This window comes from Paralichthys olivaceus, chromosome 19 (genome assembly GCF_024713975.1).
Source record: "Paralichthys olivaceus isolate ysfri-2021 chromosome 19, ASM2471397v2, whole genome shotgun sequence".
NCBI classification, from domain to species: Eukaryota; Metazoa; Chordata; class Actinopteri; order Pleuronectiformes; family Paralichthyidae; genus Paralichthys; species Paralichthys olivaceus.
The window spans coordinates 1,036,014-1,049,993 of record NC_091111.1 but is presented as its reverse complement, the minus strand read 5'-3'; the positions used below and the strand labels follow the sequence as shown (position 1 = coordinate 1,049,993).

The following is a 13,980-nucleotide window of genomic DNA, read 5'->3' as shown; positions in this document are numbered from 1 at the left end:
CAGAATCAGATACTCAGCACATGCCAGTCCTACCAACTTTCACCTAGCTCCACAGTTGGTAACCTTCGTTCACGCCTCCAAAGAAGCCGTCCTTAACAGCCCCACCCCAAGCACTCCCTCAGCTTTCTTTACTGGCCAGAATTGTGTCAAGGCATTTCATGCCACATACCACCTGTCCTTCTGACTCTTTTGGAGGCAGAACTGGCCTGAGATGGAATCCCCACATTGAGTCTCCATCCGTTCCAGTCCACAGCATATCCTCCCAGTCCAGCCAAACAGAAACATTCTTCATCCATCTTTATCCTCGCCCTTCACATCCATCTGCAATATCCACTACAGCCTGAATTTCCATCAAAAGATTTAACAATACATTGTTGTGGTGTGGTCCATGCTAGTGAATGTGCCACACAGGAACAGCTTCATTCACAAGTCAGCCGAGGATAAGGTATGAAAGTTCTTTCAGTTGAAGTTTTTTTTAAATTTCCATATTCCTCATCAATTCTGGAAGACATCTTAGACGTATTTTTATTGCGCTTTTTTCTCGTCTTGATGACTCAAAGTACAGTACAGTTTTTACCACTCACCCATTCACACACTCATCAGTGCATCTATGTGCAGCAGGGACGTGCACAGACATTTTAGGGGAGGCAGGGGCTCAAGTGAGAGAAAGGGCAGTTCTCATAATTATTTATAAAAATCTTTAAACCAAAGATTAAATACAGTAGCACATCTTTGATTTACTTACCAATTTATTCGAATACCTTCACACTAACACAATAGTTAAATACTTAAGAGTTCAAACAGAGACAATGGTCTTTAGTATTTATTAGGTTTATCACAAGAGGAGGCAACAACAAAGGAAACTATGCCACACAATGTGCATATTTTCTATGCTACTCCTTTCTATTATATATTTAGAATAACACAGAAAAAATAAATGATGACAAGGACTTAGTTACAGTGTACCTACAATTCCCCCTTTCACATTTGAGGGAGGGCTGTCTATATTATTATATTATTAACAATTATTGTTAATGATCTTGAGCTAGTAGAATGAACAGTTATTAGATAAGGAGCCTACAATCAAATTAAAGTCTGATTATTGTCTGGCATTTTATTGCTGCAATGAGATCAGGCTGCGGCCTTTGAGGCTTTCACCACTTGCTGGATTTCTCTGCTGTTTTGGCTCTGTGGCTTTTTTTGATAATTATAGCCAACCCTGAAAGGACATGCACTGCCTTTTAATAGTTACCTGTATTAATATGCCTTCAATTTATTTTGTCAGTTGTTTGTGTATATAGAAATTATCTTGCTTTGATTTGTATTAACTTTGTTTGCATTTTTTTTTCCAGTTATTTAGCATTTTATTTTCCATATACACTTTTGTCAGCACCAGCTATATGTAGCACTTTGGCCTGTTTTTCTCTCTCTCTTCTCTTGTTGAACAGCTGCTGCAGGCTTAAGGCTGCAACCCAATCCCTTGTGGTGGTGTTTTCCTCACAATCCCTTTTTTGTTGGTGTTCAATGTCACGGCGTGGTAAGCCCAGAGTTTACATAAACAGTGGCTAATCCCAGCCCTGTCCTCATTACCCTGCCTAAGTGCTGTACTATGTCATTGGTGTAATTGACCCTGGTGTGTGGCATCTTTAGTTTCTGTTGAATTGGTTATTATATGGTATAGTTATTTTCCTTTTTAATCTGAAACCGTCTCTCACCCTGTGGTATTCGATGAACCTGTGTTACCTTGCTAATTAACGATATAGCTTTAGTAATTTCCTTTGGGCGAAACTCCCCCAGGTGGTGTTGCAAGAAATTTTCACCTCACACTACACAATCATATTAGAGATATCACTTATGAAATGACATTATTACAATGAAAACAGTGAGCATTGCCTGGTTAGGTTACAGTATATACACTGCACATGATCTTTTTTAAAATATAGGACGAGATGTTGAATATCCTTTTGTATGTTTGAAGGTCTTCTGCACATTTTAAGTTACCAACTACCAGTAGATGTTAGCAGGTGTTAGCGACCACCAGCAGATGTTAGGGACTTAACTTCATTTGTGCACCTTAGTGTCATCAAGTGTTTTGGCATTTCTATCATCATCACACATTCTCAAACAGAAAACTTTATCACAGCAACTCATAATGTTACTCAGTGTTGTGTATGGTCCCCACGTGCCTATATGTACACCCAACAATGTCTGGGCTTGCTCCTGATAAGTCTGGGTATGGTGTCCTTGGAGATCTCCTCCCAGACCTGGATCAGGTCATCAGTGAGCTCCTGTCTGTGGCGGTACTTGGCGGCGTCGGATGCACCAATACATAACGTCCCATAGGTGCTCAATTGGATTTAGGTCAGGGGGACGAGCGGGCCAGTCAATGTGCTCCTCCTGTTCCTCCTCACACAAAGCAGCAGATACTGATCCTGCTGCTGGGTTGATGTCCTTCTATGGACCAGTCCAGCCCTCCTTGTGTAACGGCCGGTCCCCGGGTATGTCCTCAATGCTCTTGAGACTGTGCTGAGAGACACAGCAAACCTTCATGTGAACGCACGTATGGATGTGTCCTCCTGGAGGAGCTGGACTACCTGTGCAACCTGATCGGACTGCAGGTACCACCTCATGCTACCAGTAGTGACAAGGACACCAGCAGAACACAAAACTAGAGAAGAATCAGTCAGGAAGGATGAGGAGAGCAACTGTCTGTGGCCACCACATGTGAGACCAATCTCTTTTTGATTTTGCTTCTCCATTGCACCTGTTGTCACTTTAATTTGCACCAAAGCAGTGAAACTGATTCATAATCACTTGTGCTTCCCAAATGGACAGATTGATACCTCTGAAGTTTAACTGACTTGGTGTTATACTGTGACCATTGAGTGTTCCCTTCATTTTGTTGAGCAGTGTCTAATTGTATGTGTATTTAATAAACAACATCAGTAAATAATGAATTTAGTAAATACAGCTGGAACTGGTCGCAACATGCAAACTATGAGAATAAAAACCGGTCTGAAATGAACAAGGATCTGAAAAAAAGACAGTGATCCTCAGATTCATAACATTTCAGTTCTTGTTTGTTGATTTTGTTATTCTTAAGAGAACATATGTATCAGGCATAATTAGTGACAATAATACCCAGGACACACGCATGCACCGTTACTATTATTTTGATGCAGAACACAGAACTGAAATATGTCAGCTGGCGTGTCAGTTCTTCCAACTGATAAACTTGTGTTCAGCTGTAACGAGGAACAACCAACACAGCTCTTTTTCTTCTTTAGTCAGCTCCACATCAGTGCCATCACTGTCAGGTTTGTCCGGACTGTTGCTGCTTTCTGTCAGAACTGTTACAGCACAAGACCCAGCTACTCAGACAAGATACAAAACACACTGCTTATTTTTCCTCAGTTTTATTAAATCAGTTACAATACACTTCTACATGTCAGGAGAAAAATCTAATTAGGATAAAAGCACAGGGGAAAAATGAAACAAATATATATAACCACAATCTATGAAGAACCACATGCTAATGCTAAGGCTTAACATACAAGTCATCTAGACGTTGTCAAACAAATTAAACATTTTACATATGCTGAGGAGAGCAAGATGCAAAGTGAAAATAGATGGTAGAGCTTCAACACGACACACACAACGCTAAACAGCACTGCTGATGGTACAAGTTAGAGAACTATAATAGGCTGCTCTCCTGCTTCCATGTGTTGATGCTACAGCTGGAGTCCTGCTCACACACAACTCTGATCCACAAATCCATCTGACAGCAGCACATGTGAAGCACTTCCTCTCTTTTTTACATGTAACAGAATTTCCACAATTTATGCCACACCACACAACTGCCACTGCTTCTGGTGGGGGCACACCGACCAAAGCCGTTGCCCTGCTTGTCATAAAAGCTTCATATACAACTACTGTTATAGTCACATCAAGTTTTAAAGTAAAAGCATGCAGCTCTGTCTTTATAGAAAGAAAACAAAATCACCACCAGCACTACACAGAATATATTTACAATGGCGACAGCATGGGGGAGCAATACAACAGGCTGCTGAAAGGTCACAATGACAGTACACCGGATGAGGCTGGGCTGCAGTCAGAGCTGGGACACGATAAATCCAGTCATCAGCCCTGCAGGGAGGAAGCTGCAACTGTTAGTGCAGATGAGCCAAAACCACCAAACAAAACACCCAATCTGAGTGTAGCCACAGCCCCTCCAGCAGTAACTGATGCATGGTTAGCTACCTACTGTTTTACTGAAACAAAACATGGGTGAAGCAGAGCATGGCTGCATATATAAGCAGTGGGTGAGTGGGAGTTTTAGTCAAAGTCTCTGTTGACCAGGACCAGCGGAGCAACCAGGGTCCACACGTAGAGGGCGATGCAGATCCAGCTGGAGGAGATTTTCACCCATACTGATGGCCACTTGCTGGTCATGGCCTCGTAGTTGACATCAGGGCTGCAGGAAGATAATTCAGATTAAAGATCTGCAGCAATCAGTCTGGAATCCAAAAAAATACTACATACAGTGTTCCAAAACTGTAGATTAACACAGAAAGATGAGGTGCAACAACACAGACGTCCACACTCATTTCAGAGAGTGGATGACTCCACCTGATTTTCTGGATCATGTAGGAGCTGCTCTGAAACAGCTGAGCCACTATGAGTGAAGGAATAGTTCAACAAAGAGAAATCTAGTGTTTCTGGATAAACGGGGCGTCACTTCTTCTGCAACAAAGATGTTAAATTGCCACGCTGAGTCATATTCTGCGGGAATAACTTTTCTCCTGTGTGCAGGAGTGAGTGTGTGTGTGTGTATGTGTGTGTGTGTGTGTGTGTGTTTGTTCGTCTCTGTTAATCTTCACACACAAACTGCTAATCACATGTATTTAGTTATTTATCAATGATGTTGGATCATGAATCCAGATCATTCTGTTCACTTTAACCCTGATGTCCTGACTGTGCACATCACGTTACATCTCGTGTTGTGTCCTGATAACTTGTCAGTGATGGTATTTATTGTTAAAGTGTAAAGTGAGCGCAGATCAGCAAGGGGGTGAGGAGTCAGACTCCAATAGGAGACACAGACACAGGAAGACCAGACCATTGAATCCCTGCTTACAGTATGTTAGTCCTCCCTGCAGCTCCCAGCATTGTGAGGCCTACCTGTACCAGTTGGTGAGCGTCATCATAATGTAGAGAGATGCCAGGAATAGCATGAAGTGGAAGAAAGAGTATGAGTAGGTGACGCCGTCCTTCTCGTTGTCCACAGCTCTGTTGTGGCTGCTGCCCTCCTCGAAGCTGTCAGTCTGAGGCCCATCCTCGATCAGAGCTGACTCGTCACTGGTCAGTGTCAGCTTGTTAACCTGGGCGTTGGATGAGTTACGAATACTTATGGACAAACAAAGGAAAAGAGAGAGAGTCGTGTTATGCATAGACTATCAACCTGCTGGTTAGTTCTTTAGCTCATTTGTGAGTTTCCTCAAATGTTGATGACTGCAAAGATGTGTTAGAGGACAACCTCACCTAGAGTAGAGGACACACATGAGGAAAAGGATCAATCCCACAATCCCTTGGGCATCCCACCACTGAACCACATGGTCCTGACCTGCAGGACTAGTAGTGTTTAGCCCAATAATACCCAGAAGGCTTGGGTTACATTTCCTGTCTGTGAGACACAAGAAAACAGACATATTGTTGCTGTCATTACATGACCATGGTGTCTACTGATGCAAAAAGAACAGGCTTTCTTATCCTAATCAGCATCAATGATCCAGATTGAAACTGGATCTCATAGTGAATACACACAAACAGGGCAATGACTGCAGACAGTCTCACTGGGACGGTAAGACAATAGAAATGTGTCTTTTAAACTACTTCATGCAGTATACATAGATTATTATTGTTAAGTCTTTTTTACATCCGATTATCATCATTTAACTGAAAATGCACCATGAGGAGAAGCTGTGCTCTGGCTGTCCTCAACATGTAAATTTCCCCATTGTGGGATGAATAAAGTATATCTAATCTAATAATACACCATCAGACTTTCAGAATTTTCAGTGACTGTCCTTAAGCCAAGATTTCTGCAAGTCAATTTGTGAGAAAATATTTAACATTTCAACAAAATCACTCAAAAAACATTATCTTACCAGGCTCATTGGTCATGGCAGACCAGGTCAGGTACATAGTGTATAGGGTAACCAGGGAGGACTGCAGCAGGCCAGACCTTGGCTGGGACTCCTTCATCCAGAAAGCACCAGGAATTAGTATGCAAATTAATCTATGAGTAACTAATAAAAAAAGAAACTTTCAGCTCAGACTGCTGAGCTCCTAGCTCACCTGCTGAGCTCCTAGCTCACCTGCTGAGCTCCTAGCTCACCTGCTGAGCCTCATGGACGAAATGACATATGACCCACAGACCCAAAACCCCAAATACAGCTTGTAGAATGAGCACATTCTAAATTTTATAAAGGTGCAGGTCTCACTCTAAAGCTTCAGTCTTTCAAACATGCTTTTCCATCACCACTGAAGATCCCTCCCTCACCTGTCATCTCTACTGTCATTCTATAGTACAAGACATTTGCTCGTATTTTCTCAGTCACAGACATCCCTGCTCAGACATGAATGGGAAAAATCAACGTCTGCGAACCTGGATCTGGGGCAGGATGGACAAGACGGAGGCAGCGATGCAGAGGAGCATGTTGATGCTGATGAAGACCTTGTTCTCAGTGCAGCCGTCAGAGTGGGTGTAGTAGATGTAGAACATGACCAGAGATACCAGAGACAACAGGTAGTTGACTGCAGTGACTGAAAGAAGAGCTGTGGACACAGCAATATCAATGTTTATTATGTCCAATACTGTTACACGGCATATATTCTGCTCACATTGCACGAATCATTTTAAATTTGTTCTAATTTATTAGATTATATTATTTTAAAACATTTCTCCATTTATGTAAGGTACTGTGTTTTCTCATGAATATTGTAAATGTTGTTATTTTGTTTGTCCTGCATCTCTCTGACATTTTTGCTTTTTGTTTTTCCTTACTCTTGTCGAGTGTTAGGGCAGAGGGTGATGCACCTTGTTAAAGCCCTAAAAGGCAAATTGTGATTTGTGAATATGGGCTATACAAATAAAATTTGAATGATTGATTGATTGATTTTCTTCTTGAAGCCATCTGTGGTGTACATGAGAGTTTTGAGCTGTGAATAACAGACTGTATTAATCAAAATGTTTGTGTCCATACCGATACTAAGTCATAAATTTCGATTTTCTTAAAAAAGTGAGTTGCTCTATCTGAGTCAGTGGCACCAGACTTCTGTAGTCAAAAGAAAATGGGTTAGAAAAATGATGGTGAGAAGTTTGTCAAAGCAGAGGGTCTGATTAGTTTGTGAGGCTACCAGTACTGTGCGGACTTATCCTGGGTTTGAGCTCCATCACCTGGAAATGCCAGACTTACAATGTCATTTATGTTCATTATTATGTTTTATTATTTTATCTCAATAAAACTATAGGTGTTTTTTTTCCACTTTATAGCATTTGGCTGTAAATAATTTGGATTATTGTTAATAGCAAGATCATAACTCGTTTACATTGATAACATAGCGTCTTATTATAGATGTACAGCCGCAGCAGAGAGAAAAAAACGCAGGTCTAGAGGGAGGCACTGCAGGTTCTCCTGCACGGACTGAAAGCAAAGCACTGCACACACAGGAAATATACAGCACATATTGGAAACTCTCACACCAAAAAACCGCGGTGGCAGTAGCATCTCCGCTGTAGAACTGAGGTTGTTCAGCAGCTGGTGTGGACAACTGACAACCGCGTCACGCAGTCATCTGCGGAGCAGCCGTTCTGCAGCCAGTGTACCCCGGGCGTCATTGATAAAGTACAGATACTAATAAAATTTGGTATCATAAAGTTTTTAAATGCTGGGTTTTGCGATACCTTACTAATATCGGTATACCGTGCAACACTTAACTGTACATAGACACATATAGCCTCATGATAACACTGTAACCATACCTGCATACCAGCAGCGAGAGTTGCCCTCTTCCATCTTCTCCACCCAAGACTCATTCCAGGAATGTGCAAAGTCAATGAGTAAAACCAGCTGGATGAGGATGAAGCAGAAGGCTCCAGCCATTCCAATATAGAACCACACTGTGGAACAGAGGGAGAAAAGTACTTTACCTAAAAATATCTGTACGTTCATGTACAGCAAAAGTCTATTGCATTTCAGGACCTTGCAAGTGTCACCACAAACTGAATTGAAAACCAGAACGAGGGCTAACGCTTCGCGTTGACTGTAATTTCACTAACCATGTGTAAAGAATAAATAAAATATCAATTCTACCTTGGAATTCATTACCGACATGCAGGTATATGACATCGCCAGTCAGTGCAGTTTCTGTCACTGTTACATTTACCTTTGACCACTGAAACTTAATCAGTTTATCTTTGAGCCCAAAAACCACTGGTCAAAATTTGAAAAAAATACCAGGAGTAGGGCTGCACGATATATTGAAAATCTATCATCATCACTGTATCAATGTGCGTGATAGACGTGTTCACGCTCAGCATGTTAATATGCAGCTCATCCAAAATGCAGTAGCTCAACTGGTCTTCAACCTACCTAAATTCACACACACTACTTTGCTCCTCTGCTCCCTTCACTGGTTACCAGTGGCTGCCCAAATCTGTTTCAAGACACTAGTACTGCTGTACCGTGCTGTGAACAGATCAGGCCCAGTCTACATCCAGGACAAGGTTAAACCTTACACCCCAGCCCGCCCACCCCACTCTGCATCTGCCAATCAGCTTGCTGCTCCCTCAATGCGAGCTAGCCACTCAACAAATGGTGGAATGTGCTCCCCATTAACATCAGGAGAGCAGAAAGTTTACACATCTTCCACCACAGGCTAAAGACACATCTACACACAATGATAGAGACAGAGAGTAGCAGAAAAAAAGATTTCATGGTCCAAACATGTATGAAAAGACCCTAATGAACACTGTAAGTGGACTTAGTGGAGCTGTGCATGGCTCCCTGGTGTCTGCCACTTGGTGGCGCTGTAGCCGGGCTGTGCTCCTTCTCCCGGCTGTGGAGCTGTCTGTGGTCTCTGCGTCCGTAGCCAGGGACTGTTTATATTTATTTATCACAAGTTATATTGTCATCGCAATACTAAACAATGTTATTGCTTATCGAATGTTTTCCTAATATCGTGCAGCTCTACTAAGGACAGACTTATATCATACTACATTTGACAGCTACAATGGATTTCTTTGAGAGGCAACATGATAAGAATGAACGAGGATAGATACCAGTAGTGAAGGGACCTTCTGAGATGAAAAATGATCCAATTGTGATGGCGGCAGCTGCTGCAAACTTAAAGAACCAAAACCTGAAAGAGAGACAAACATCTAGTTATTAGTGACCTGTAAATTACTTCCACCTGTCTTACATCTCTGGTGAAACGATTTGATGTTCACCACAGGTTCAGTCAAATCATTTGTCAAGAAACCAACACTATGTATGAATGTCTGTCTGTATGCATGCATGTGTGGCTGCATGTGTGTATGTATGGATGATAAGGGGGTGGGTGGGCTTAGATATATGGATGGATGGGTGGGTGGACAGATGCTGCCTCACCCGTTGTGTAGCGCAGCTCGGGGGTCCTGGCTGCTCTTGACTTTGATCATGAGCAGAGAGAAGAGCAGGAAGAACATGGCCATCCCGAAGCAAACACGGTAAACAGCCTTGTAACCAACTAGCACATCACAGTTCATATGACCCTCCACACCAGGAATAGACGAACCCATCCCTCCTTCACAGAAACCTGGAATCTATAGCAGCAAAGAGCAAAGAGCAGAAGCTAAGATGCTGCACCACATCAGACAGCACATAAAGGGTTTGGTGATATGCAAACATTTTCCAATCAGCCACCATCAGACCATCAGTTATTGATTGAAAATATATTTGTGCAAGTATCTGTGTCTGTGTGTGTTATTATCAGCAAATGCTGGTAAAGAGCTTGTTGCATATAAGAATACAAAATCACTTATTTTAAATGTTTTCGCTTTATGTGGGACGCAAACAGCACTGAAGGACCTAAGTGAAGTTATTTGTCATCTTCATATACATGTAGTTAGGGCTAGGCGATATGGATTTTTTTTTTTTTTTCATATGAGTCAATCTCGATATATATCACGATATAAATCAAATCAGAAAATAACTTTTTTGCAGATTTGTGTTCATGTACAATGTTCTTCTTATGCACAAAACAGATTTTACTTGCTCGTACAATCATCCTGTGACACTGCACTTTACTAACAACATTTCATACAAACCACTACAGTAAAACAGTGTATATAATGTACACACTCAACATTTTTAAATTAATGATTATTTTTACTCTATAGCCTTGTTATATTTCTTTATTCTCTTGTCTACCTCATTCTGACCTGCCTGCAACTGTAACAATTGAATTTCCCTGGTGTGTGGAGCAATATATCTGTCTATATTATTCTGTGTAGATCAACAAATGACTCTGCTCCTCTGATATTTACTAATGACTCACACTTAGAACTGATCTTTACTAAAAACCTGCTTAATTCATATATATATGTTCCTGGATAAACTGCTCTTCTACAACAAAGAAATCACTGCACTGTATCATAATCTTGTCTGCAGGAGTGTGTGTGTGTGTGTGTGAGCTTGTCTCTGTCCCTCTTCACACACAAACTGATAATCACGTGGGATATTCTGCCTATATTCTAAATTAGTTATTAATCGCTGATGTCGTATCATGACTCAGGATCGTTCCGGTCACTTTAACCCTGATGTCCTGACTGTGTGCGTCATGTCACGTAATGTTTCGTGTTGTGTAGCAGGTTTAAACATATGTCTCATAAACTCTAGAGTGAACCAAACAAACACAGCCTAAACAGTCTAGCTGTTATTCACTTGTGAGTCAACTTGATCTTTTACTTCATAACACTGAGTACATGTACAAGTAAACTGTTTAAAGTCACATAGCATCAGGTCAATAAATTGACATTCACAATAATCCCAGCAGTAAGACACACTATGTTTGTGTGTTTCCGTTTCCTGTGTTGTTGTATTCACGCAAACTTCGGTATTCTAGGTGAAAGAAGTACCTTCTTGAGATGGTCCTCCATGCCAGGCATCAACATGATGCAGGCAATGCCCACTCCCAACAGCAGGAAGAAGGCGTAGATGAGCCGAGTCACCGTGGAGTTGTTCCCACTGGGGCAGCAACGGCACAGCAGGCAGGGGGCGCTGCCGCACAGGCACGGGATCTACACACACACACACACAGTAAGGGACAGTTGTTTACTGAACTGGACGGGAACATGAGGGGAAGTGTGATGACACAGGCCCGTGTGTGTCCACAGCTGATACCGGACACTGTTGACACACGCTCCGGTGTCGCAACCCTTCTGTTGACATCATCCACAGCTGTTTGTTCCCACTATTTTTCTAACACAGCCATTTCGCGTTCTGCGCCACCCAGCAGATAACAGAGACCAGTCGATCGATGACGCAGACTGATCAACACATGGTCGGGAGCCGTGTGATTTATATCTTAGCCACAGATCCAGGTCCTGCGCCTCTTGTTGTCTTCTCTTCGTTTTGTTTACTGTCCGCAGCCTCGGCCCGTCGCTCCGTGTTGCACAGTCATGGCAGCTGGGTGAACACGGAGCGGCTGAAAAACAAATAAACACACAGCAGCAGCCGATGTCACCACTGTACTCACCCAGCTCGCCATGGAGCACAGTCCCAGAACAGCTCCCATAGTGCCCGATGCTTTTACTTTAGTCTGGCGTTAGATTTGTGGCTGACGGTGTCCCAGAAGATGGAGGATGGTCTGCCTTTCTTCTTCTGATGACGCAGGGGCTCCGTAGTTCAAATGAATGTCTCTGCATTTTGCTGCCCTCCACTGGACGATCTCAATCTGAGTCCCTCTGTGTATGAATCTCTCTCTCTCGCTCTCTCTCGCTCTCTCAAAATGAAGGGAACACTTAATGGTCACGGTATAACACCAAGTCAGTGAAACTTCAGGGATATTCATTTGTCCATCTAGGAAGCACAAGTGATTGTGAATCAGTTTCACTGCTTTGGTGTAAACCGACCATTACACAAGGAGAGCTGGACTGGGCTGTAGAAGGACATCAACCCAGCAGCAGACCGGTATCTGCTGCTTTGTTCGAGGAGGAACAGGAGGAGCGCTGTCAGAGCCCTACAAAATGACCTCCAGCAGGTTACATGTGTGCATGTATCTGACCAAACAGTGAGAAACAGACTCCATAAGAGCAAGTTCACACTGACAGCCGTGAAAGAGTCTAGAGATGCCATGGTGAATGTTATTCTGCCTGTAACATCATCCAGCGTCAGACGAACCAGTCTCTTGAGATTGTCAGACCTGACGCTGGTGCAGTGGGCCCAGGGTTCGTTCTGGTGCAGGACAATGCCCAGCCTTATGTGGCCAGAGTGTGTAGATCCTAGATTATAAAGGCATCAATGCCATTGACTGACCCTCACATTCCCCTGACCTAAATCCAATTGAGCAACTGAGGGACGTTATGTATCAGTGTATCCGACGCCGTCAAGTACCGCCCCAGACTGTCCAGGACCTCACTGATGATCCAGGCCAGATCCCCCTAGACACCATCCAGCGACTCATCAGGAGCATGCCCAGACATTGTCGGGCGTGCATACAGGCACGCTGGGGCCATACACACTACTGAGTTACATCATGAGTTGCCGTCATTAAAATTCCTGCAAGTTGGATCAGCCTGTGATTTCAATTTTTACTTAGATTTTTTGTGTGGTTTTTCATTCATCAAGAACTGATGTGTGATTTAATATTTCCCTTAATTTGTTTGAGCACTGTAGTTATTTATCCATTTCTCCTTTTCTCTCACATTGTACCTTACAGGAGTATCCACCTTGTGCTGTAAGTAAATTTGGATTTAGTAGCAGGGCCACTGGCTTGGTGGAAAAATGTGTCCCTGCAAAACTGGATGCTACTGTTTCATTACCGCATTTCTAGGACATCAGAAAGGATCCACCTGGTGGCTGGAAGGACACATGGTGGATTGGCTGCATTTGGAGGAATTGGGATAGTCTACTCATCCCACTGTGACGCAATTGGTCTATGACTTCTGTCGACAAAGGACGTGGCAGCTAAATTGAACGATTCCTGGGCGCACCAAATAGTGACAAGGTAAAATACTCAACATATTAAAGTAAAGAAACATAAAGTATGAACACATTTGTCAGTAAAAATTCTTCTAACAGTATTAGAACTGTAATAACACAACGATGATCTGAGTCTGTCTGACTTGATCCACCATCATGCAGTGGTGGAGTTAAGAGACACAGAGACATCAAGTCGGACACTTTTTACTTCTAGTAGCTTCAGGGAGACAAGAACAACGAGCGACCTCACAGCGTTTGTTTTTCTTGTTGCAGATTAAACAGATTTTTAGGAAATCCTCGTTTTTGAACAAAGAATGCAATGAACAACGAAGTTGACTGAGAACTGCCTTTCAGCTGAAAATTAAAACTGTAGTGTAAAGTGGCCACATCAGTTGGAGATATAGTAAGAACTTTTTTCTTTTTTATTAATCAGAACATTAGAAATACAAAATAAGGAACACATAAAATAACATAACAGAAACAAAGAGAAACCAACAGATATGCACTGCCAGTGATTATACATTAAGGGAATATTATATAGTGACACAATCATATACTGTATGTCTATATAATTACATTAAACACACAGGCCTATAGTTTTAGAGAGAGGAGAGGGACCAGGAACAGTTGTGCACCATCAGGTTTCAGCTCTGATCAGTTCTAATGAAAACAATAACAGTGATATGGATGTAATCAATCAGAGCAGAGTGTTGATGTCACAGAGGCGGCCCCAAGG

The 13,980-nt window shown here is 42.4% G+C and overlaps 1 protein-coding gene across 1 annotated transcript; it reads right to left on the bottom strand.

Annotated features, from left to right (window-relative positions):
• Window positions 1-3,400: 3,400 nt before the first annotated feature.
• serinc1 (serine incorporator 1) lies at window positions 3,401-12,015 on the bottom strand. Its single transcript, XM_020091899.2, has 10 exons — window positions 11,800-12,015; window positions 11,180-11,341; window positions 9,672-9,865; window positions 9,344-9,423; window positions 8,045-8,182; window positions 6,668-6,837; window positions 6,168-6,258; window positions 5,542-5,683; window positions 5,182-5,406; window positions 3,401-4,474 (listed from the first exon to the last, which is right to left on the bottom strand). Exons 1-10 carry the CDS (start codon window positions 11,836-11,838, stop codon window positions 4,336-4,338), a joined length of 1,380 nt encoding a protein of 459 aa, XP_019947458.1. The 5' UTR covers window positions 11,839-12,015; the 3' UTR covers window positions 3,401-4,335.
• Between the last annotated feature and the right edge of the window lie 1,965 nt (window positions 12,016-13,980).